General features: G+C 47.4%; 1 protein-coding gene across 1 annotated transcript in view; it reads left to right on the top strand.

Moving 5' to 3' along the window:
• The window catches only part of F13A1 (coagulation factor XIII A chain), a 140,245-nt gene that overhangs the window by 88,520 nt on the left and 24,822 nt on the right, over positions 1 to 26,903 (top strand). Inside the window, exons 9-11 of the mRNA XM_018039247.1 lie at positions 12,597 to 12,700; positions 14,239 to 14,327; positions 23,169 to 23,322. Coding sequence (XP_017894736.1) covers positions 12,597 to 12,700; positions 14,239 to 14,327; positions 23,169 to 23,322 — 347 coding nt within the window. The remainder of the gene's footprint in view (positions 1 to 12,596; positions 12,701 to 14,238; positions 14,328 to 23,168; positions 23,323 to 26,903) is intronic.

Below are 26,903 nucleotides of genomic sequence, written 5' to 3'. Positions count from 1 at the left end.
TTATTAAGATGTATTATTGTGACTGTGGTTGTTGAATACTGAAACTCACTCTCCGTATGTCCAGCCCCTCACCACTCCTTCATGGACGATCTCAGGAACCTCTGACCCTTTGCCCCCTTCCCGAAGGGGCTAATGCCCCCAAGGCTGCACATTCGCGAGAGGCTGATGGACTCACTGCTGTCTGGGGCCGGGGTGGGTTGCTCTTACCATCAGCACCTCTCCCGCTTCTCCACCTGCCAGGCACTGTCGAAGCCCAGAGGCTCGCTCCTTTAGGACTAACCCACCCCTCACTCGGAGTTGCAAAGATCCCAACAGTCACCAGTGTCCAGAGGCCCTCTTGGAGACAACAGCTTTCTAGACCCTGGGACTCCTTCCAGCCCATCCAAGCCTCATGCTACAAGTGTCCCCTTCCATTCTACTCACATTCCTGGGGAAAGCCTTCATCTCTAAACAGTGAGTTCCAGGTGGGGTTGGTGAAAGCATGTGCTACTCATGCCATTGGGGTGTGAAGAGAAGGGTCTGTGGACCTGTGTGCTCACCTAGGCCCTTGAGCCACCCATCTGCTTCCCAGAGGCCAGCTGATGGACTAGCTGTCAGATGTAGAAAATGGCATAGCTCAGAGGTTAAGCATCTCATGATATTAAAGATAATTGGAAAGATGATGAATGCTAAAACATTAGCAAGAGTCTTTCCTTTATTACCTTTTCATTTGAAATTAAGTAGGTTTGATGAAACTGGCTTTCTCAATTTAATTTTTTAAAAGAATTGTGAGTTAGCAAATTTGTATTTATCAATTTCAGCTCAAAGCTGGGACAATCTAAGAACTAGTCAGTGACTCACATGGAAAGAAAGTATAGTTTTATTTTGCTTTTCCTTGGGATCTCATGGAAAATCACCAACCAGATCAAGTCAACCTGCTCTTATAATTTTCTTTCCTCTCTTTCTCTCCATGGCTCAAGGCAATATGATTAGCTCTGCCACCAATTAGCTGAGTGACTTTGGGCAAGTTGCTTGAATTCTCTGGTCCTTAATTTTCTCACGCGGCTTTGAACTTAACGAGGTATAGGGTCACCTCCAGTATTCTGCCTGGAAAATTCCATGAACAGAAGAGCCTGGTGGGTTACCATCCATGGGGTCACAAGATTCAGATGGGACTTAGCAATTAAACCTCCACCGCCACCAGCTCCAAAATGAATACTTTTTGAATGAACGTCACTGTTCTTCCAGCCAGGCCTTTCTTCCCACGGTCAGTAGTTTCTGCCACAGGAACCCTACTCATCTGCACAGGCCAGGCTGGGATCCACTCACGCACATGTAGGTGCTGCTTTGCAAACTGGCTCCCCAGGAAAAAAAGACACAGAAATCAAGCACGCCACAGAAAATTTCTGTAATTCTTTGGCTGGCCTCAGAGCATCTGCTTCTTACAAAATAAAAAAAAAAGTCCTAACTTCCCTCAATACTTTTTGGAAAGAGTACAGTTGTTATTGTTTGTTTTTCACTTCAAATGCAAAAAAGAAAAACCAAAACAAAACAAAACACCTCTACTGCAACGGATAGTGTCAAACCTATAAACAAAGCTCTTTCTAAGCAAGTTGTAGAGCAGAAATTCAGCAGCTTTCCTGCTGGGGAGCCAGCCCTGGATGGAACACAACCCCACAGAGCCTAATCTCGTTGGTCTTGTACTTGCCTGCTGGTTTGCCCAGCATAAGTGCATTTTTGATGTTCAGACTGATACACTTTTTTTTTGAAAAAAATACTTCTACTTTGTATTGAGGTATAGCTGATTTACAAGGCTGAGATAGTTTCAGGTGAGCAGTGAAGGAATTCAGCTGTGTATATGAATGTATCCGTTCTTCCCCCAGCCCCCCTCCCATTTAGGCGGCCACGTGACACTGAGCAGAGTGCCTTGTGCTGTCCAGTTCTAGCCCGTTATCGAGTCTAAATGCCCCATGTACCTGTCCATCCCAAACTCCCTAACCCTTTCCCCCATCCTTCCCTCTGACAACCATAAATTTGCTCTCCAAATCTGTGAGTCTCTTTCTGTAAGTCAGTCTGGTTTTGACCCCTGTTTGGGGAACTTAATCCCACATGCTGCATGGCCAAAAAATATAAACAAATTTTTTAAAAAGAAAATCTTTGCAGACTGATCCACTTTGTATGTTGTTTTTAGAAGCTCAGTGTGTTGGACTTTCACACTGTTATATTGTAGTTGAGTTTTAATCGTGATACGCAAAAAGAATTATCCAAAAATGAATTCCAAGAAAAACAGAAGAAAAATTCTGAATGTAAGCCAAACTGCTTACGATGCTTAGAGTTCATAAAATTATCTTGTGATGTATCCAAGTTACCAGTCTTAAACTGCTACCAAAGTATTTATTTCAAATAACTTATCGAGTTAACCACACTCTTGTCAGCCAAATTATTTTTGGGAAAATTACCTGGAGCTAGATCGTGAGAGCTGTCATTTGAGACTAAGAATATATGCTGTGAATCCACTCCAGAGTCTCAAAGGGAGGACTGAGAAACTTATCTGCCACCTCCAAGAATCAAAATAGCTCCCACTTATGGAACACTTTCTTTGTGCCAGGACCTAAGCTAAGTGGGTGACATGTATTGCTACTAAGTCATTTAATCCTTTTGGCAACCCAATAAGAGAATGGCTATTATTGTCCTCACTTCTAGAGGAATAAATCGAGGCACAGTAACTTAACCATGGTCATCAGCCTTTAGCCTCCATGATTTCTGGTTGGAAATCCTGTTTAATTCTATTGATAATCCACCGTACATAATAAATCACTCTTTTGCGTGCTGTATTCCAAACCGCCTCTGGCTTCAGCTTTTGACAGTTTGACTCTGAGGCATTTAGGTACAGATCCCTTTGAATTCATTCTCTTTGGGTCTTCTAACTTCTGCGGTGTGTATGTTACTATCTATCATCAAATCTGGAAAAGTTATCAGCTATTACTTCTTCAAATATTCTTTCTGCTTCTTTCCCCTCTTTCATTTCCTTCCGAGAGGCCCATTATGTGTGTCCCATGTGCCTCGGGGCTCTGTTCATTTTTCTTCATATATTTCTTCTGTTATTCAGACTAGATCATTTCAATTAACTTCTCTTCAAGTCCACTGGTTCTTTACTCTTTCTACCTGCTCAAATCTGGTTTTGAGACCCTCTAGTGAATTTTTGAAATTTTTATTCCAGCCGTTATACTTTTCAGCTCCAGAAATTCTATTTGATTCCTATCCATAATTTTTGTCTCCTCATTGATATTCTCTGTTTGGTTAGACATTGCTTTCAAAGGGCTGCCAAACAGGTTAATAGTGATAATTCATTTGCTGACGTTTAGGGAGTGCCAAGCCCATTTTCTCTTCTTTTTGTTCTTTGATAAGCTGCACGTTTTTATAGCCACCGTGGCTGTGAGGGTGTTCATTTTCAAGACTACCGTGGAGCTACAGAGAGAGGAGTAGAAATAAGGGAAATTAAAATGCCCCACAACTCAGCAGTTCTTACTGAGATTCTTTTGTTTTTGTTGAGTAAATCCTCCCTATATTGTTGCAAATCTTTGGTTCATTTCCAGAGTTTTGGAGAAATTGGTTTTGATCATGTTTGTTACGATTCTCCTTATTTTCATGAAGGAGTAGATTTTTGGAAGCCCTTCCTTTGCCATTCTGGGAGTTTTTCTCCAGAGCACACTTTTAACCACTGTACAAGTGGTTAGAAATTTGGGGCATACCAGACCCCTGGAGGGTGTTACCCCGGAATAGTTTGGAGGCAGGCATGGCAACTCCTGCGGTATTTTTGCCTGGAGAATCGCATGAACAGAGGAACCTGGCGGGTTGCATGTAGTCCACGTGGTCACAAAGAATCGGACATGACTGAGCAACTAAGCACAGCACAGGAATAGTCTGGGATCTAAAACCATCTTCCTGACATGCATCTGCTGAACTACAAATTATTTTATGTATTTCTCATTTCATCAAGTCTTCTGTACATTATAAGGCATTATATTAGCTTTTAGGACTTGTGTATAGAAATCTGTGGACTTTGTTTCAGTATAATAAGTGGGGTGTTACGAAACATTTGTTTTTAAACTAGGAAGGCACACTGATTTTTGAAGGTTGAAAACCGCTGCACAGGACTCTCCCTGCCCTTCCTTTCATATTTCTATCCTAGTCCTGCAGCAATAATGTCTCCAACGTTATCTCCCAAATACTTGTTCTACTCAGATCCCACGTGAGAGTGACAAAGAGGGGGTTTGGGAGGCAAAAAAGGAGAGATCATCACAAATGCTTCTCATGAGATTAGAATGAAAGAAGGAAACGGAAGCCATCTGATAAGCCACGTAGAAAGCACTAAGGTATCTTTCACAACAAGAAAAATGTCATGTTTTGGTTAGTCATAAATTCTGCTTAAGAGAGTCATCTTATACACAGACCAAAGGTTACCAGTTTTCAAATAATTAAAAGCTAATATATGTACCACCTAAGCTATACTGAATGGAATTTAATTTCTCTTGATGATTAATAAGGCCTCTTGAAAAACTTCATATAAATAAGAGTTTTCAGTATAGCATACTCATAAACAGCTGTATAATGGGGAAAAAGTAATTTTGGTAACGACTAAGACTGTTGGGTGTATTTTTTAAAACTCCTCTCAATAATTATGGATAAGCTTGGTCAGAATTTATTATAAAAAGCTTTTTAGATGTTATTCTCAAAATCCAATCTCTTCTCCATTTTCGACAGGAATATTAATTGATAATTTGCTATGCAAGAGAGCGGTAAAGGTGTCCAGGGTCGTAGTAAACCCACCAGAGGGAATTCAGCACAATGACAGAGGCCCTCCTGCTAAGTAGTGACGTCAGATGTGGCTCCTGAGTGGGTGGTGTCTACCTGAACATTTGGGAGGTTTCATTTGGTCTCTTCCATTTCTGGGGCCACAATTAAAAAATAAAACAGATAATCAAGAGGGAAAAGTATCAAAAGAGGAGAAAAAATAAAATTTACATGATTATCTCCTAATGTCCTAAAAATCATTGCTAATAAAGCTGCTGTAAAATTCTCTCCATAAATATTCAAGATCTCAGTACCTGGGATTGAGAAGAGAGGGGAAAGGCTATATACTTTCAAGACTTAGGCAAAACACATTTCCAGGAGAAGTTGTAAACAGAAGCAAACTTGCTGAGTATTAGCACACTGTATGTGTAACTGAATGCATCTGGGCTGGCATTTATCCAGTAGAGCCTGGGAGGACCGAACCAGCGTTTAGACCATACCAACTTTCTGACTGGTTCAAGTTCACTTCCATTGAGGTGGTGATGCTATCTAACCATCTCATCTTCTGCTGCCCTCTTCTCCTTTTGCCTTCAATCTTTCCCAGCATCAGGGGCTTTTCCAGTGGTCATATTCTCAGGAGATAGTGGAGGACAGGGAAACCTAGCATCCTGCAGTCCATGGGGCACAGAGAGTTGGACATAACTTAGTGACTGAACAACAACATTCTGATCAGTTGCAGCTTCCAACTGGCTTACATCTGTGTCTGAGCAATTATTACCTGTTTTAATTATCACCCCTACTATAACTGCACCTCATAATTTCGTTTTGGTAGTTACAGCGCATCCCTGAGGCCATGCCATCTTCAGCCCCCTTCACTGGGGCCTCATGCTGCATCAGGGGCCTCCCTGGTGGCTCAGCTGGTAAAGAATCTGCCTGCAATGTGGAAGACCCGGGTTCCATCTCTGGATTGGGAAGGTCCCCTGGAGAAGGGAAAGGCTACACACTCCAGTATTCTGGCCTGGAGAATTCCATGGACTGCACAGTCCATGGGGTAGCAAAGAGTCGGACACGACTGAGCGGCTTTCACTTTACTTCATGCTACATCAGATGGTGCTTAAACTGCAGCTTCTTAATGAGCATCACAGGATTCCTTCCCTGTGTATAACAAGCAAAAACAAACACCTTCATTGCTTCTCTCTTTTCTTGATGGGCGATTTGTTCCTCCTGGGCATATTGGCTTGACCTCCACCCAGTTGGACTTTTGGGAGCCTTTGGTGGACAAGACACCAGAGAAACTCAAAATGCCCCTCTTGGTTTCAGCACTCCAGCATCCCCTAACCGTGAATAGCTGCATTCGAAGAAGCGCGGTTCCCCCAGCTCCGCAGAAGATCCCTGAAGCATGCCGCTTCCTCTGAATTAACTCCCCTCTGTTGCTGGCTTCATTACCTTTCCCAGCTGACAAGGACTTTCTTGATCCAGACTCTTATCTCCACTTTGGAATGTCTTGTAGACAAGCCTCAGGGTCAATCGACTTGTCTCTGCTTCTCTCCCACAACCCCCAGCCCACGCCACGCCTTCATTATTGGAATGACCAGATGTCAGCAAGTCCAAGATGTGTGGCCATTACTGTGATCAGTATCACTGCCTGTGTTAGGAGTGTATCAGCAGGGCTAGAAAGGGGGTGCGTGTGTTATTCGCTCAGGCGTGTCCGACTCTTTGCAACCCCATGGACTGTAGCCTACTAGACTCCTCTGTCCATGGAATTCTCCAGGCAAGAATACTGGAGTGGGCTGCAATGCCCCTCCTCCAGGGGATCTTCCCGACCCAGGGACTGAAACTGGGTCTCCCACATTGCAGGCAGATTCTTCACAGTTTGAGCCACCAGGGAAGAGATGAGGGTATGCCCTCATCTCCTACAAACACAAATAGTTTGCAAGACAGACCAGTAGCTTTTTTTCCACCCCCCTGCCATTTTTCAAATGAATTCAAATACTTGGTTTACATTTGAAGTTGGTCCAAGACATCTTTTCCAGGGCTTTCTCTCGATCTTATTTGTGCTCTCCCTTGAGCCCTAATGAAGCTGCAGAAACAGAATTGCAATCCCACGTCTCTTTCTTTTTAGGGAAGAAAACCTTTTTGCACAGATTGCAGAAAAGATGACCCTGTGGAATGTTTAAGCAGTTAGCCAAGTTAAAGGCAGTAAAGGACACCTTGCTTAAACTATTCACTCCATTTGAACAAACAGCACGCAGAGCTCAGAAGCCCATCTTGGTCTCAGCTGTCTTTTTGGTCCACTTCTGCACCCTCCCACGAGCTCTTGTCACTCTAGATGTGACCTTAGCCAGTTGGAACCAGGACAGAATCTGAACTGTGTTCTTTCTTCTTTAATAAAATGTTTTTTTTTTCTGTATATATTTATTATAAAAATTTCAAATGTTGCAGAAAAAAGTATAAAAATAAGAGTCATCCCCTTTCTAGCTACTCAGAATATTTGCAACATTTTGTTAGGCATTCTTTAACAGGTCCCTTTGCGCGCTGTATTCATTTTTTATTGTTGCATAACAAATTACCAGAACCTTGGCAGCTAGAACGGCACACATGTATTATCCAGCAGTCTCTGTAGGTGAGGAGTTTGGGCACAGTGTAGCTGGTCCTCTGCTTAAGGTTTCAAATGATGGCGATCAAGGTAGTGACTGTGGGCCCCTCTGATGCCTGGTGCTCTCTTCCAAGTTCACGCTGACTTCTGGAAGAATCCAGCTCCTTCCCACTGCAGAACTCGGGGAAGCTGCCATTTTCTTCCAGGCCAGCAGGGGAACGTATTTGCTGCTTCAGATCTCTGGTTTGCTCTGTCTCAGACCTCTAGACCCAGATTTAAAGTCTCACGTGATTAGGTCAGGTCCACATGATAATCTCCTTTTTAATTAACTCAAAATCAGCAGATTAATTAGCTTAATTACATCTGCAAAATCCTCTTTGCCAGGTAAAGTAACATAACCCCAGGAGTGACAACCCATCCGATTCATAGACATCACCCATATTCAAGGGGGAGAGATTCATACAAGAGTGGGGCTCACTGAAAACTCTGCCTTCCACGCAAATGGACATCCCCAGTGAACACTATACTTTGTGTTCTGTAGCGTGATTTTTAAAATGGATATGCCCTGGTTATTTTTTTTTCCTACCTAATAAATACAGATCAGATTTTTATGGCTGAAGAGTGTTCTACTTTGTGATTTAAAATAGTTAATTGCATATCGGATGGTTTCTGATTTTCCTTCTTAAAAATTATGGACGGATAAACATCCTCATATACATGTCTTTGCATCTGCTTGATTATTTCCTGTGCACAGTTCTAAGGAAAGGGCTTAACCAAATCAGAGGATAAACTAAGCCAAGGGTCCTCCAGCAGGGCATGGTGCTGCTTTGCGAGTGAGGTTTGCTTCAGGAGAAGACCTCTGTGTCCTTTGCACCTATACCACTGAATCATTATTGATAGCATCCTTGAAAGGAGTTCTAGAAATTACTAGCTGCCACTGCAGGAAACATACAGGAAGTGACATAAAAAAACGATGTGCTTTTCGCTTCTCGCCTCCATCGTTATCTGCCCAAAGAAGTCCTTTTCAATTTGATTAAATAATTCTCAACAAAACAGGGGCTTTATGTTAATGTCTACCTGCTTCTTTAGAAAGATGCAACATGGATATTAGATCACAGAGAAGGTTTATAATCTTTTCAACTTTAAAAGGACACTGCATATTTCGACAGTATAGTGGAAAGTCAGGTTCCAAGTGAAGGCTATGAGAAAATACAAAACCGTGAATCTTAAAAACAAAGATTTAATGATGCCTGCCTTGCTGAGAGATCCTCTTGCCTTTCAAGAAAACAGTACCTGGTGAGCAGCTGCCAAGGGCCAGATCTGGTGCTGGGAATGTGATGGTGAACAGGCAGGCCACACCCCCAGAAAGAACCCAGCACTCTGACAGTGCATGATGAAACTGAAAGGTGTATTTATCTAGACAGAGATCTAGGTTAAAAAGCTCTAAAATTTAAAAAAAGGCTTTCCAGGAAGCATATCTATTTCTAACCTGGATAGAGGTAGATGGAATTCAGCCATGTCTGTAAATATTAGTTCCTTTCGCAGAGGAACGTGAGATGTGAAAGGCAGGCACGTGTACCCAGAAGTGCTGACCGCCCAGACAAAAAGGGGCCCGCCGTGGCGTGGTGGGCCATTCCTGAGCGGAGAAAGAGGTGTGACGGGACAAGGCCTGCGGCCGCAGAGGGTGCAGCCCTGCGGCTGCCCGTGTCCACTCTGGGAGCCCAGCTACTGGCGCTTCCGCCTGCTGACCAAGGCCCAGCACCTCCGGAACACAGCGAGTCACCTTCACCTCGGCCACTGCTACAAGTTCCTGGCCCTCTTATTAAACTCTTCCACCTTAAACACACCTTAACCTTCCGCCTTCCGTCCTAAACTGGAAGAGATGTGAGTAGCTAATGAGATATTTCACTCAGGGAAAAGAAACTTTCCCCCCATTTCCTGGTCGTTTGAAAAGAAAGAAAATCCTCAAGGCAAAGTCTTTACCTGAGGTTTGAGAACAACACTTACATCTTGTTCAAGGCTAACCTGGCCCCGGTATTTGATTTAAAATAGGAGGTCTGGGGCCTATTAATCTGGGGTGGTGCTGGGGAAAGCCAGGCTGCTAATCACTGCAGGCTGTGCAGGGCGCAGGCCTCTCTGCCTGCTGGTGTAACCTTCACCATCTGGAGGGAGGCTCGCGTTGTTTAATACGTGCTCACGGTGACCTTCCTTCCAGCTTTGGAGCAAAGACAGGGGCTCTCAGGTGAGAGCTGACCCCAGGCCCCCGCCCCGAAACCCCACACCCCACACCGTGACTGTGACCTCCATCTGCGCGTCCCTCCCCGGCAGGCAGTGACGCGCTCCCCGTATTTGTCCACGGCGCCGCTCTTGACCTACGCCCCCTGCACCTTTGGTATCTGAGCCTCTTTTGATTCCATCTCTCCCTTTATTCTGCCTTACTCTCGCTCCCTCTCTGGCCACTGGCTCCTCCTCCGTAGACACGACACTCTCTCCTAATGGAAGAATAATCAGAACAATCTTCCCATGTTGCGCTGTTTTCCAGGCACTGGCCTGTCTTCTCGTCTTCCACTTACAACCCGAGTCACTCGGGGTAGAACTCGACTCAGCGCGTCTCCCCACCCACACCCTCCCCACCTGGCCTTTTCCTGGTCACTCCCCTCTGTCCACAGTAAAGACACCCCCTTCAAAGTAAGTAAAGGCTCCCTCCTTGTCAAATCCTGAGTGTCATCTGTGTGTATAAAGATGCCTCTTGGGTTTCATCCTTAGGGTTTCTCACAGGCCCTGAGTCCATCATCTCCCAAATGAACCTGTCACCCACCCAGCGCCCGGCCCCTGCCCCCGACACAAACCTTCTCTTCCTCCTCCAGAGGTCTCGGTAAACAGAACCGTCACACTCCCTGGAAATCGGGAAGCTTCCTCACACGCACAGTCCCCTCCTGACGGTTCCTCTTCTTCTCTACAGTAATGGGGAGCTCAGTCCCTCGTCCTCACCCAGCTCTCTCAAGTACAGATTTGCAGATTTAACTGACCCAAGGAGAAAGCCCACATATTTAACTTGGGATAAAAGGGTCTCGCAATCTCATTCTCACCAAACCGTAGCTCGGTGCTTCAAAGTGTGGATCCTGTAGCTCTAACTTGCTGTGTGACCTCAGGCAAGATTCTTAACCTCTCTGTGCTTCCGTTTCCTCCCTTGTAAACAGGGGTCAATAATGCCAGCAGCTTTCTCCTGGCATGCTGGGTGCGTCAGGTGTGCTCAGGAACAGCGCCGGCCGCACAGGAGGTGCTGTGTGTACCTACCAGTCTTGTCATGCACTGCCCACCGCTACCTGCCAACCCCCCTTCCCCCAGACACACAAACGTGCTACCCCCCTGCCGCAACGAACAGCATACAGTCGCCAAACACTCTGTGCCTCCACAACTTGGGTTCTTAGTCCTTTTTTGACCTGCTGAGCTCTCGTCTGTCTGGGGGACTCAGCTCAAACCTCACTTCGGCTGGGAAGTCGTCCCTCCTGCACCCAGGACTTCCCCACTGAGACCCCACTGGCCCCACCTGAACTTGCCCGCAGTCAATTATTGCTAACGTCAGAGAGTTGCCATGTTTGAGCACTCATCCTGCACCAGGTCTTGTTCCAAGCGCCTTAAGCTTCACGCAGAACCTATGAAATGTTCTAACAGTTGGTTTCTGTGTCTGTCTCTCCTCCTTGATCGTGGAGTTCCTTACGGACAGGAACCTATGCTTTGATCAGGGTGGGGGTCCAGCACGGTGCCTGCTGCATGACGTGTGTGTGTGTGTGTGTGTGTGTGTGTGTGTGTGTGTGTGTGTGTGTGTGTGTGTGTTCAGTCGCTCAGTCGTGTTCGACTCTGTGACCCCATGGACTCTAGCCAGCCGGGTCCCTCTGTCCATGGGATTCCTCGGGCAAGAATACTGGCGCAGGTTCTTCCTGACCCAGGGATCGAACCAGGGTCTTTCGTGTTTGCCGTGTTGGCAGCAGGATTCTTTACCACTAGCTCCACCTGGGAAGCCAGTGCATGGTGGGTGATGCGTAGTTAAATAAATGCTTCTGAGCTGAGTCAATCAAAGATGAGCAGGACTTGGAGAGGGCTGGGAACGTGCACGAATCCCTGACACTGAAGGACACTGAGGAAAGGAAAACTGGTAGCCGGATCCGAAATTCATCAGTGCTATAAACAGAGATGGCTGTAATTGCCTCACGCCACCGCTAAACTGCTATTACGATCTGAATATTTTCTGTAGTGCCCACAGGTTAATGTGCTCTCGTTTGTTCCCGTAGTGTCGTATAATTTCAGTCTTTCCAAGGATGTAATCACGCGATTCCTGATGATAGCTTATCCCGTGTTCTTGCTTCACAGGTCCCACACTAAGTCTGAAAGTTTTGCAGGGCCCTGAGCTCAGGGGTTGCTCACCTTTGACAAAACGTAAAGAGACACTCCCCTCGGCAACCTTTTCTTCTTGTTGGACAGGAAATGGAAATTCGCCACAATGTTATAGTTTCTAGGCGATGGTCTAAGCCCATAAACAAAAGCATTTTATTGCTTAATTGTTACAAAAGGCTGTGCTTTTTATAAGTCTTATATATATATGTATATGGAATTCAAAGATACATGTGTTTCGATTTTAATTAACTTGTCTTCTCTACCATGTCTCTTGAGCCCACAGTAAACTCTGTTTCACTAGGCAGCAGATAATGGGTAAGACTGAAGCTGTTTAAGGCATTGATTAGAACCTCTCTGGGTGGCCTTAGAGCTGGGGGGAGAGCCATGTGCCACCATGCGACTGTCCCCCGGGGGTACCAGTGGAAATGGACCTGCCCAGGAAACTTGCGTCCAGAACCTCAGTATGTCTCTGGGAGGCTTCCATTTAGCTTAAACCATTCCAATAATTTATAGGCTTCTGCAGTGGCTCAGCGGTAAAGAACCCGCCTGCAATGCAGGGGACGAAAGAGACACGGGTTTGATCCCTGGGTTGGGAAGATCCCCTGGAGGAAGAAATGGCAACTAGTACAGCAATTATCCTTCAGTTTAAAAAAAAAAAATTTAATTTAAAAAAAAAAAAGAAAGAAAGAAATGGAAACCCATCCCAGTATTCTTGCCGGGATTTCCAATTTTTTATAGATAGCATATCCGCAGGATTTTTGGTCCCTTTTTGATTTCCTGGAGCACTGACTGTGACGGAAAGTCTAATCTCACTGGGGTGGTGTTTTCTAAGGAACTACCACTGCTGGAACGAAGCCTGGATGACGAGGCCGGACCTTCCCGTTGGGTTTGGAGGTTGGCAAGTCGTGGACAGCACCCCCCAGGAAAACAGCGATGGTAAGGCTGCAACCTCTCTTCATATTCCTGATCTTTATACTTTGCGTCTGACGTGTGGGAAACACGCCTGCCTGGTGGGAACCAACGTCAGCCGTGTGCTTCCTGGACACACACAGAATCAACCACCCGCCAGTCAGGTTTAATCTCATTTCAATGGCTGTCTTTACTCTGATTACTTTGTAACTTTTAGAGGGGAAAAAAAGCATAAAACTTAACATATATAATTCATCGACTCTTGCTTTGATAAGCAGTTTTGAGGACAAGAGGAAAACTATCTGTGTAAGCACTTTCACTTGGCTATAAAGTATATTTCAGCCCTCCCTGACACACAGCGCTAAGATAGAAGGCGGTGAAGAAAATAACTCAGGAAATAATTACAGATCATTCTTTAAATTGCTCTCTTTTCAGAACCTGATTTCTTTCCAGGTTGTATGATTTCTGTCAAAGCTTGAGTATGTGGATACTCATCTTCTAACTTACAAACTCTGCTAAGTAGTGGCAGCTATGACACCTGCCCCCACCTCCAGATTTTTCATAAGCCTCCATTTTCCTTTAATATGATGATAAAAATCAGTGCTATGGGACACTATTGTTATTTCCCCAGGTATTGATGTAAGAAACTGATGAATTGGCAATTACATCTGGAATGCATGAAGTGTTACTAATACATCCTTTGATGTACAGCCCTTTGTCTCAAAACACTTACATAACTGTGTCCTGGCCTCTAGTGGATGGAACATTTCTTAGAGCTGAGACGACCTTCCCGGGTTATAGTCCTCAAATGAGGCTCAAATGGAATTTTACATTTCCTTCCTTTAAAAAAGATATTGATGTCTGCATATCCAGATATACACACACATTCATTACATACTCATGAGGGAACATTAGCACAATACTGGATTTTGAGAGAGAGTTCAGCACTTCCTGGTGTTCTGGATTATGTCATGACAAGGTATTTGAGTGACTAATGACAGCTAGCCTCTTAGTAACAAGAGAGAGAGTTGGCAAAAATTCAAAACATTTTGTAAAAGTCGGCTTGGGCCTACTAACTTCCCAAAAGCACGCGGTCTGTGTAGCGTGGCTAGTATCCAGATTCTTTGGTTAAACTTGACATATGCCCACAATGTCTGAAAATGAAAGCAAACAACACAAGTCCTGGGCCATGTCACCGTTTCCAGCGCTCCAGATGCCGCCTCTAACAGGATAAGCCCTGTGTCGGCCGACGGCTCAGCCCCCACACGCTTGAGGCTGTTTATAGTTGGAAGAGTAGATGCAGAAATGGTGTGCCCTTTGCTCTCTTCCTGACTTTGGTTTGGGGCTTGCAGAAGCATTTCCACCATGTCCCCCCCTGTTGATGGTGCATGTGGGTGACTCAGCCATTCTGGCCATGGAAAGAACTGGGGCTGCATCGGTGATGACCTTGAGGCGCGGTTGCCCCTACAGCCTGCTCAGGGCTGTGACCTATATGCGGACCAGTTCTGTAACTGGAAAGACTCAAAGATGGGGAACTCACACGCTCCTTCCTCTGTGTGGTTCAGGGATGTATCGGTGCGGCCCCGCCTCTGTTCAAGCCATCAAGCACGGCCACGTCTGCTTCCAGTTTGACGCACCCTTCGTTTTTGCAGAGGTGAGTGGAGAGCTGCGGGAAAGCACCTCCTTCCTCCCCAAGCTCTGAACTCATCAGAGAATGAGGCACTGGGCTGTTAGGTCTCAATTTCCCAGGAACATGGTGTGTGTTTCCTGTTTACGTAGTTAAACATGACAGACACCGTTCCAACCTCCGGGTGCTACATGCTAAATGCAGTTCTTACTCAACATTTTTCTTCCCTTGATGTTCTGAGATTTCCCCACCTGAAAGCAATTGCTTTAGTCACCTTAGCTTAGGTCTCTGTACCCAGGAAGTAGGTACCAACTGCTCCCAAGAAATTAAGTGACGAAGTGAATCACTCAACTAAAACCTGGTAGAGACCACCCATGAACTGACATGGGAGAGTGCCCTACTTCACTCAGAGACTAGCCAGTGGCTCACACAAAAGAAAATTCAAACACACCCCGACTGTAATTTTAGTCTGGGAACTCCAGTCCGTTTCTTGCTATTCCAAGCCATCCTCTGCCAGAGGGGACAGAGTAAGCTGTTACAATACGGATGGGAGAAAGCAGATCTGAAACAGAACTCACTGACAGGTGGCTGGGGACACTTTGGGAAGAGGCTGAAATTCTGGAAGAACTGGGTGGAGGCTGGAAGCAGAGAGGGCAGTTCAAAGGTGCTCCAAAGGAAGCTCTGAAAGTCAGAGTAAATGTAACAAGTACCAGGTAACGGAGAAGGCCAGGTGGGAGGCTGCTGGGGGCAAGGGGGAGGAGCAGAGAAACATAAGAGGCTGAGAGGCAGGACTTACCCCGGGTATGATTTCACCAGTAAGCACGGTGAAATAATGTCTATCACTAGGTAATCACTTTGCCTGCCATTTGATGCTCTCAGCAACTCTTTAAAATGGGTGTTATAATTCTTCCCATTTTACAGAAAAGAAAAGTGAGGCAAAGAATGATTACAGAACCTTTCCACGATCATCTAACCAATAAAGAGTAGTGGTAAGATTTAAAGCCAGGCAAGCCCAGGTTCAATCTCTGGGTTGGGAAGATCCCCTGGAGCAGGAAATGGCAACCCATCCAGTGTTCTTGCCTGGAAAACTCCATGGACAGAGGAGCCTGGCAGGCTACAGTCCACAGGGTTGCAAAAAGTCGGATGCGACTAAGCCAAGCACACACGTAGGCACCCAACCTCACGCTAGTAACCACCACATTCTGCTAGTATTCTAGAATGAATACATATGTATTATTAACGTGCGTCCAGAACTGTGGGAACTAAGAAGCCCGAGTCCTTAAGAAACTTGATTCCTGATGGAGGTAGCGGTACATAAACACAGCAACATTTTTTAAAAACTACGATGCAAGTGTTGCTATGGAACCAAAGGTCAAACGAGTGATGTAGGTGATAAATGACCGGCATTCATGTTAATTGGGAAATATGAGCTCGGGCTGCAGCGGAACAGCAGAGGCCACCAGACCCTGTCCTGGGAGAGAGGGTGACCGGGAACAGACACGGACACAGCTGTGCGACGGCCACAGCAGGTCGAGCGGAGCGTCACGGAGCCCACGGAGGGGAGGGCCGGGGATGCTCCCTGGAGGGAGTGGAGCCCGAGCCGAGTCTGGACGCATGACTAGTAGCTATTCAGCTTTCTTGGGGGCTCAGTGGTATCCACCTGCAGTGCGGGAGGTGTGGGTTCGATCCCTGGGTCAGGAAGAGACCTTGGAGAAGGAAGTGGCAACCCACTCTAGTATTCTTGCCTGGGAAATCTCATGGACAGAGGAGCCTGGCGGGCTACAGTCCACAAGGTCACAAAACTGAGTGACTGGGCGTGAGCAGACAAGATAGTATTCAGGCTAAAGAGGTAAGGAAAAAAAAAAAAAATGCCAGAGGAAGGGAGGAACTTCAGACAGAGGAGACAACGTGAACTTCCAAAAGGTACGTGCAGACAATTAAAAACTGTTCAGGAGCTTGCCTGGCAGTCCAGTGGTTAAGACTCAGAGCTTCCAGCGCGAGGGGGTGTGAGTCTGATCCTTCGTCAGGCCGCCAAGATCCCACATGCCCTGCAGCATGGCCAAGGAAACATACAAAATGAATAATAAAAATGAAAACCACCGAGGCTCACGGACAGGGATGTGTCGGGAGGTGTCAGACGATGACAGCTGAAGGACCAAGACGTGGGGCGTCCTGACCTGAGAGTGGATACGAGAGGCTTCCCAAGGGGGAGGAGAAGGAACGGAGCCTGTTCAGCCCAGGCTGGAGGGGAAGGCCTCTGGGCGGAAGCCCCGGGGCGGCCGTGACTTCACTCCTCGCCTGAACCGGGTGAAGGACGACAGGCGGGGAAGGAGAAGGCCGTCCTGGGAAATGTCTCGGAAATAAAATAAGGATAAACACGCAGACCCCAAGACCGAACATGTGAGCTACACGAGAGGGACGATGCCTCTTCCACTGCACCTGCCCTTGCAGTTTCTAGAAGCCTTGGGAGAACAGGCAGACTGCATTCGGAATTTTCACCCGCTGGATTTCATTTTGAGATTTCAAGATTTGTGCGTTCCTCCCCAGCTGCCATCTGATCGTTTCCGATGCCATGAGGACTTCTTAACGGGAAGTCACTCTAGAACTCACCAAGCCTTGCGTTTGTAGTTTTATTGTGCTTTGTTGCTGCAGAGGAGAGAGGAAGACTCCCTCCAGGAGCAAAATGCCCAATAGCTGCTAATGCAAACGCTTTCCGTTGTTATTAAATATAGATCGGGGTGTTGGGAGTGTCATCGGGACCCGCAGATGGTAATTACTCCTCTGTCACTCGATGCAGACTTGTCTGACAGCGCATAGGATTTGTTGCTTTAGTGCGGGCTGGGCTCTGGGGCTGAGCCCTTTGTAAGAGATGCTCCAACGGCTTAAAAGTACGGGAGGAGTGAGCACGCTTTTTTCTCAGGGCTCCTGAAGCAGGACTCCATGCAGGGCGTCGTCTGTGCCTTTAATGAGCGCCTGCATGGCTCAGCTCCCAGAGCACCGTGCTCGCCTCTTCCTGCCTCCTTGCCGCGTCAGCCTGCTTCTCGCCACCCCTGCTACGTCAGCCGGAACGTGCCTGCTCTCGCCTCCCAGCAGGCTGACTTTCTTGGCCACTCTTGACTCATTTCCGGGCCGGATCAGGCCTCATGCTCGTGGACTAGCCTTTGGTTTTCTCCCCGAGTGAAAGCAGAAGCCGAAACGAGAACTGTGCGCAGGAAGCGCCCACCTCTGCGCTCTTCCCATCCCCGGATTTCTTCCTGGGAGCGGGGCTTCTTTCTCTGCCCTCCTCCGTTCTCTTGCCCTCAGCCCTGCGGTAGGCTTCTCCGGCCTGCTCTCGAGGTTCCCAAAGAGAGCAGAGCAGGTCTCAGCGTCCGGGGCTCCCTTCCCGGTTCCCGGGTCACTAAGCACTCAGGGGCTGGTGCTTCTCCTCTGGCTCAGCTGCTTCTAACTGTTGTCCCCTTCACATCATCCCGCCAAACTCACACACACTCACACACACAGTCTCACACACAGACACACTCACACATACTCTCACACGCACACACTCACATGCTCGCACACTTACACTCACACACAGACACACTCATACATACTCTCTCACACACACACATACTCTCTCACACACATTCACATGGTCGCACACTTACACACACACAGACGCATTCACACATACTCTCACACGCATTCACACACTCACACAGACACACACACACACAGACACACTCACACACAGACACATCACACACTCACACACTCTCACATACACAGAGACACACACACACAGACACACACATTCTCTCACACACACAGACACATTCACACATACTCTCACTCACAGACACACCCACACACACATGCACAAGTACTCTCTCACACACATTCATATGCTCGCACACTTACACACAGACACATTCACACACACACACTCTCACCAGACATACACACACACAGAGACACATTCACACATACTCTCACACACACGCACAGACACACATAGTTTCTCACACACTCACACATACTTACACACATACAGACACTCTCACACTCACACACAGACACACACACACACATACTCTCACACACATTCACATGCTCTCACACACACACACAGAAACACAAACACACAGACACATACATAGACACATTCACACATGCACACACACTCTCACATAGACACACACACACACATACAGTTTCTCACACACACACATACATACACACACAGACACAATCACACACACTCACACGCTTACACACACTTACACACATTCACACACAGACATACACATATTTTCACACATTCACATGCTCACACAATTACACACACACAGACACATTCACACACACACAGTCACAGACACATTCACACATACTCTCTCACACACTCACAATCACACAGACACACACACACTGCCTCACACACTCACACACACACAGACACATTCATACACACACAGTCACAGACACATTCACACATACTCTCTCACACACTCACAATCACACAGACACACACACACTGCCTCACACACTCACACACACACACGCCTTCCCTCCTGGCACCGAGCTGGTTCTTGCAGAAGAAGTGACGGGCCCCTCGGGGTCACCGTCGCCGTCCCATGGCTCCAGCAGCCGCGCCTCCCCTAGTCTGGGGCCGGCAGTTCTCTGGACTCAGACTGTCCAACAGCTCCTCTGCCGATTCTTTGGTCTCAGTTCAAGGTTGTTTATTTCGCTACCGGTTATTAGATGCAGTCCATTTGGGGATATCTCAAAATAATTCACCCATTCATTCAAATCACATATAAAACTCTGGAATCATCTTGGATTCTCTTTCTAACCTCCCTTAAGCATTTTGCAAGAAATACCTCCCAATTATCCCAGATCCAGGCATGCCTGCGCCTCCATCATGACCCTCTGAGCTCTGCACAGCTCTGAGATCTGGGACATCACGTCCTAAGTCATTTCTTCCTCCTTGTTTGCCCCTCTGCAGTTTACTCTCCACAGAGCAGCCAGAATTACCCTTTAAAATGTAAATAAAAACATGCCATTCCCTTGCCCCAAACCTTTGAATGGATTCCCATCACCTTTACCATTAAGCATAAATCTTTTCAAGATTCTATGTGATCTGGCCCCAGGTTTCCCCTCCACCCCCATCCCTTGCTTGTTTCTCTCCAGCCACATAGACCCCCATGCTCTTCTGGAAACATCGAACACACTCTTTTATCAGTCTTTACACAGACCGTTCCTTTGGCCATGAAGCCTCTTGTCCCACCCTCTGCCTCTCTTTGCATGTTCTGTAGCCTCGCTACATCCAGATCTCTGCTCAGCCCACCTCCATAAAGAGACCTCCACTCCCCACATCTCCCACATGAAGCATCCCTACCCATCCCGCTGTTTCTGCTCTTCTCTGACTTAGTGTTATCATTTCCCTCCCTCCTATAACGTAAGTTCCTCGGAGATAGGATCTGCTGGACTCTCATTGCTGAAAGCAGGGTCTGGCACACAGAAGCCACCAGTAAATACATGAGTGAATAACAGAAACAAGAGCCTGTGCACGGTGCGCTGCTGAGAAGAGGATCTCAGAGAGATGGGGGCCAGATGGCGCCTTCACGCGCGGGCAGTCCTGGTGGGAGAGGAGCTCATGTATGCAGCCCAGGGCACACACACAGGAGCCCCTACCGGAAGAAGGAAGGCAAGCACAGGGTGGACATCTGGCAGTTGTGCCAGGAAGGCTCCCAGACAGGCAGGCACCCACTGCCCCCCAAGCCCGTGAGCCCTGGGAGCACCACCACCTTCCCTGCCCCACCTGCGATGCAGCTACCTCCACCTGGGAACAGACTGGCAGAGCAGACTCTGTCCTGGGTCCTGAAAGCAAGGGCCTCCACCGTGAGCGGTGAGAAATGCACACACCTTTACAGTCCGTGGGCACAGGCGGCAGTTTGCAGAGGGGCACCTCTAGCCTGAGGACCCAGCCCATCCTAGCTGAGGCCCCCGGGTGCTGAAACATCCAATACATCCTCGTATTGGTCTTTAAACATACTGCTCCTCCTACTAGGAAAGTCAAGTGTTAGTCACTCAGTCATGTCTGACTCTCTCAGACCCCACGGACCGTATAGCCTGCCAGGCTCCTCTGTCCATGGAATTTTCCAGGCAAGAATACTGGAGTGGGTAACCATTTCCTTCTCCAGGGGATCTTCCCGACCCAGGGATGAAACCCAGGTCTCCTGCATTGCAGGCAGATGCTTTACCGTCTGAGCCACCGGGAAAGCTCTCCCATTACTCCCCACTCCACTTTGGAAGAGCCTGTGTTGTGTGACCATCGCCCTTCAAATCTATGTGCAGGACTAGATGGTCTCTAAGACTCCTTTCCACTCAGAAGAAATTAAACATAGGACGTTCATAGGTGGTTCTGATCTACTTGCCAACCTTGCAAGGAAGGTATAATTAAACCCAGGCTCAGAGACATTCAGTAACTTGCCCGAAATCACACAGCCTGGGTCCAATATTTCTTCCACTTGTGACTGTCCTCCCATGGAGATGCAACTGGTCTTGGATAAACTTTCTAGGCTCCTCGGTGCTTCTCATGTGCAGTCAGGATGGAGAGCCACCACACTAGTGGCTAAGACTGAGAAGAAAGCTTGCAGATGTCTCCTGGAAAGAATCCTTTCCCTCCAGCATGCGCAGAAGTCACTTCATGTGTGAGTTTCTCCTCTCCTTTTCCCACAAGGGCCGGCCTGAGGTTTCAGCTGACAGAATCACTGCTGACCCTGACTTCAGCCACGATATTAAAAGATGCTTGCTCCCTGGGAGGAAAACTATGACAGAGGTTTTTCACAGACAGTGTATTAAAAAGCAGAGACATCACGTTGCTGACAAAGGTCCATATTGTCACAGCTTTGATTTTTCCCATAGTCATGTACGAATGTGAAAGTTGGGCCATAAAGAAGGCTGAGTGCCGAGGAATTGATGCTTTTGAACTGTGGTGCTGGAGAAGACTCTTGAGAGTCCCTTGAACAGCAAGGAGATTAAGCCAGTCAATCCCAAAGGAAATCAGCCCTGAATATTCATTGGAAGGACTGATGCTGAAGCTGAAGCTCCAATACTTTGGCTGCTTGATGGGAAGAGCCGACTCATTGGAAAAGACCCTGATGCTGGGAAAGGTTGAAGGCGAGCAAGAGATGGTGAAAGATGGGGAAGGCTGGTGTGTTGCAGTCCATGGGGTTGCAGAGTTGGACATGACTTAGCGACTGAACAACAGTGAAAAATTTCCTTAGCTATGCTCAAGGGAAGACAAGGATCTAGCCACTTCCACATGCAGCCTTGTCTCCCTGGAAAGCTGGAAGCGGCCGTAAGGGCTGTTGATTAAGAAGAGCTTTGTCATCATTGCTGCTGTCTCTTGCAGCTGAGGGGGGAGCAGTCTGTGCCTGCGTGGCCTCCTCTGGGGGAAGCTTGAAGCTCTCAGGAAGCTCATTTAAAGTTTCCTTAAACTTTTTTGCCCAAAATGAGAAATACTCCTCAGGTGTCTGCTCTGTCTGCTCCCGTCCTGATTCCTGATTGGACTTCAGCCTTTCACGCCATGTGCCAAGCACCACCAAGCCCTGGGCACTACCTGGAGGAGCAGGGCCCACGCCTTCATCCTCAGAAATCTGAGGCAGTGCAGGACCATCCAGACCCCAGCCTGGGACCTCTACTGCGTGGTGCGGTGGTCCTGGGGGGTGAGGCAGGAGAGGCAGTGTCCTGTGATAATCCAGCAAACAAATATGGGCCCCCCAGCGGGAAGGTCAGGCTGTGTGCTCAGACCACCCTGGGTGAAGATCAGGGCCTGTGCGATGCCCACCCAGGGGAAGAGCCGGGGCGTGTGCCATGGGCCTGCACCCGCCCACGTGTGCACGTCTTCTCCACCACCTCCCCATGTCTGTGTGACCACAAACACTCTGCTGACCCTCTGACTCGTAGCGCCTCATCTATAAAGCAGAGATAATAGGACCTACTCACAGGATTGTTGTGGTGGGGTTTAAATTAAATCATTTAAAATGTCCTGAAACACTATGGGTCAATAAATGTTGATTGCTTACTTTCCCCTGGGCAGAAATCAGACTTCTTGTAAATTCGGAAATTTGTGAGAAAGTAGAGAAAAGTTGCTCTCGTAAACCTCATCTTTAACCTCATCAAGTTTCCCAATACCTGGTAATGATCGTTGCATTTTACTTGATTTCGATGTTTACTAATCTGAGTGAGAATCATATCCACATAGATTTTACCTCGCTCAGTCCCAAAGTGTCCCTATGAAACTGGCAGAGCCAGTGTAATCATTTTCATTTTCTGGAAGCAGGAATGAGGTTCCGAGGGTAAGGTGTGTACTTTCTAACAGCACACACCCGAGATCAGAGCCCACGTTCCCTGCAGTTGATCCCATGCATTGTAGCTGCTGGTCTCTCTGCCTATCACGGGCTTCCTTCTCTCTGTTTATTTAATTATTTTAAGCTTTAATGGGGTAAAATTGATATTCAGAATGCAGACATTTAGTGTATACATCTTGATGGGTTTGAACATATGCATATACCCGGAAAAAAAATATTTCCCAGAAGCCACCCAGCTGACTGCCTCTCCTCTCTAGAAGTAGGTCACTCCGTTACTGTCAGCTTAAAAGAAGCTCGAGAAAGAGAGTAACAGACAGGGCGCTTTCCGTTCTGCCTTAGGAGGTAGAATTTGCCAGCAAGAAAAAGGAGTGAAAGAAATGGTTGGTGCTTGAAATGACTTAGCACAGTGGATAATGTCATCTGCAGGGCTCTTAGACGCTACACTGTTGAGAGTTAGAGATTTTGGTGACGAGGACATTTGACGATGGCTAATGGCCTCCTCTCCTGTTTTTAGGTCAACAGTGACCTTGTTTACATTACAGCTAAGAAAGATGGCACTCATGTGGTTGAAACCCTTGATACCACCCACATTGGGAAATTAATTGTGACCAAAGAAATTGGAGGAGATGGCATAAAGGACATCACGGACACCTACAAATTCCAGGAAGGTAAGCTGCTGCAGTCGCACAAGGATCTCTCTGCCCGCGTCACTGTGAGAGTCACCGTCACCGTGAAATGCGTCCCGGAGAAGGCGTGGCCTTTCGCGGCATTCGAAAGTTAGAACCCAAGCAACTACGCCTCACACCCACGATGCTTCATTTCCTTTTTGTTTTGCTTGTTTGCTTTGAGGAGAATTCCCCTTTAATGGCTTCTGAAATGATTGGTTTAAAGTCACATCTATTTTAACAGAATATAGAAGGCATTCTTATTCATAAAAATATGAAAGAATCTTAATTTTAATCTTAATAGAAATCATTACATAACTAATATAATTTTAGTTCAATGATGAATTTTTAATAACGATTCACAGTTGTTTTCTCTTGGTGTTGTTTAGTCGCTAAGTTGTGTCTGACTCTTTGCGACCCCGTGGACTGTAGCCCACCAGACTCCTCTGTCTATGAGATTGTCCAGGCAAGAAGACTGGAGTGCGTAGCCATTTCCTCCTCCAGGGGATCTTCCCGACCCAGGGATGGAACCCACGTCTCCTGCATTGTCAGGCAGATTCTTTACCACTGAGCCACCTGGGAAGCCCTCACATTTGCTTAGAGCCTTGCAAGCCTTCTTCATATGCACTGTTTCATTGAAGTATCTCGGAAATTCCTTGATAGGAAGTATAGGGAATATAAATGGAGGTAGATAATATAAACTGAATAGGCATGACAACTTCACTAATTCGGGCCAATTAGGTCGAAGTCCTGCTTCAACCATAAAGCAATGCTGGGGTGGCTTTGTTAACCTTTGGTGTGTGGTGTCTCATGCAGCACAGCTGAGTCCAGCCCCGTCTCAGTCACTGCTGAGTGTCTACTGTGCGCCTGAAACTGGGCTTGGTACTGGGCACCCCCACAGGGAGAAGGACCCAGCTTCTGTTTCTGGCCAAGCGATACGTTCATTCTGCTGAGTGGGGTTTGGAAACAAAAAGGGATGCGCAGTCCAACCAGGAGATTCAGAAAAAGCAAAGCCTGATCAGAGAAGTCACAGACCTCAGTTAAGGGAAGCTGGACTCAGGCTTCTAGAAAATGGGAACATGATAAAGGCATGGGGTGTGAAGCAGCAAGTGTGTTCAGGGTCCTGCAGGTAAAGAATCCACCCACAATGCTGGAGACTCGGGTTCGATCCCTGGGTCAGGAAGATCCTCTGGAGAAGGAAATGGCAACCCACTCCAGTATTCTTGCCTGGAAAATCTCATGGACAGAGGAGCGAGGCGGGCCACAGTCCATGGGGCCGCAAAAGAGTCGACATGACTTAGCAACTAAACACCAAGGCGTTACTAATGCACCAGGCTCAGAGCGCCCAGAGGCTGGAGCGCAAGTTCCCCAAGGTCGGTGGTGGACAGGAGGTGAAGGAGCTTGGGGGTCTTGATGGGGACATGGAATATATGCTACCAATGATTCACCACCAGAGCTTCTTAGGAATGGCATTTATTTTAGTGAATGGATAAAAAATGAAGAGTAATTAGCATATACCTAAATATTCATCAGTATTCCTGAAATGCTGAGTGCAGAATGCGTTTTAAATATTTTAGATCCTCTCCCTACTCTTGTTTACAAAAGCAATTTGCACTATAAAGAGAAAGTTTGCTGAATTGAGAACTCTTCTGCATAGTATTAGAAATTCAGGATTTGTGTCACCTGAAGCAGTGAATTTGTGCTGTGCTCCTGAAAGGGTCAGTTCTTCTCTCCTGCTGGCTTTCATTCACTGCACAACAGATACAAAAGATTTTTTCTTTTTGACTTTTTTTTTTCTAAAAAGAGTGTTTTTAAAAACATAAACACAGTGAAACAGAACAGACGAGCAATGCCCTTTCGTGATAGAGTGTCAGGCGGAAAGGTTCGGAAAGGAAAAGCAGCCCACGAAAGACGTGAACGAAACTGGCTGCAACACTCACTCACTCATTCATTCTTGCTTCCAGCAACTGACTGTTAACCACCCACCATGTTCCCAGCACTGTGTCCCCCTGGAGACTCCCACAGCCCTGTCTCTCCATCTAAGGGAGAGACGGGCGGGAAGTGAGCCCCCACCTTGCCGGGTGGAGGGTGCCCGGGACAGGGGTGGATGAACAGATGCCCGGGGACCATGGGGGACGTTAGCAGTGGGCTATATTCCTTGTGTTGTACGCATATCCTTGTAGCTTATTTTACGCATAACGGTTTGGACTTTTTAATCTCCTGCTCCATGCTGCCCCTCCCCCTCCTAGTTGTCACAAAGCAACAAGTACTGGGAAAAGGAAAGAAGCCCAGGTCATGTGTTAGTGAGAGATGAGGGGACCGGGGTCGTGGAATTAGGGGGCACCGTGAGAAGCTGACATTTGAGCTAAGATCCAAACGATGAGAAGAGGCTTCGTCAGACATAAAGAGGACTCTCATGACACCCAGTTCATGAGGAGGTGGTTTTGACCTTGGTTCTGAGCCACAGGAGAGCTGTAGGAAATGGGATCTGGCTCTAGATCATTCCCTCAGCCCCCAGCTCATGGCCCTGCGTTATGTGTGACATCAGAGCGCAGAACAGAACTGCAGAGAGCAGGCATTCTGCCCGACTGGGGAGGCCCTGCGACTCCTGCCTCCTCCCTGGGCCTGCGCTTCCTGGCAACGCCAGCCTGCCTCGCTGCTCACGGGGGCGAGCTGGTCCCCAGAAAGAAGCCAGAGCTTCCTCCATCCGTGACCCACAGTGAAGTCCCTCCTGGTGCCAGAAGCGTCCGCCGCCCCTCCCCCACTCGGTCCGCTCAGCCCTTCCCCATGGAGGCAGCTCTCTGCCCAAGACCACACTCCCACTGCTGGTGCTCACCTCCTACGTTCTGCCTAAATGCACATTTGGTGCCCGTCCAAAGCGATAATCATTAATGCTCTCTGTCTTGGGGAGCTCTCTGCCAGATGCTTTCTGCTAAAATACTTCACTGCACTTTGCTTGTCACGGCCCCTCTTCCCTTTAGAATTATCTCCCTCTTATCGATTGTAAACATGTGCCCTAGCCAATGTTTGTCCTGGACCAGTTGTTTCTGGCTCATTCTTGCAGTCTTGACAAGCAGGAAAATTGCTAACACACACACACACACACACACACGGAGAGAAATATACATTCACTTGGTTGGCAACACCTGCTGGCATTTTCTCTGTCTCTGAAAGATCCTGGAATCTTCTGACTCTTATGCACGTCCTGCCTCTAAACCACCCACCAACCCTGCCACACAAGGAAACTGATGGTAGTAATGGCGCCTGCTTTGCAGAGTCGTTCTGAGGATTAGATGAGATAGTATACAACGTACACTTGCCACGACACTCGTCACAGTTGTTGTTGTTCAGCCACTAAGTGGTGCCTGACTCTTTGTGACCCCATGGACTGCAGCATGCAGGCCTCCCTGTCCCTCACCGTCTCCCAGAGTTTGCTCAAACTCATGCCCATTGAGTTGGTGATGCCATCCAACCATCTCACCCGTGCCTCCCCTTCTCCTCCTGCTTCAATCTTTCCCAGCATCAGGGTCTCTTCCAATGAGTCGGCTCTTCATATCAGGTGGCCAAGGGGTTGGCGCTTCAGC

This window comes from Capra hircus, chromosome 23 (assembly GCF_001704415.2).
Source record: "Capra hircus breed San Clemente chromosome 23, ASM170441v1, whole genome shotgun sequence".
NCBI classification, from domain to species: domain Eukaryota; kingdom Metazoa; phylum Chordata; class Mammalia; order Artiodactyla; family Bovidae; genus Capra; species Capra hircus.
This window is presented reverse-complemented; position numbering and strand designations above follow the sequence as displayed.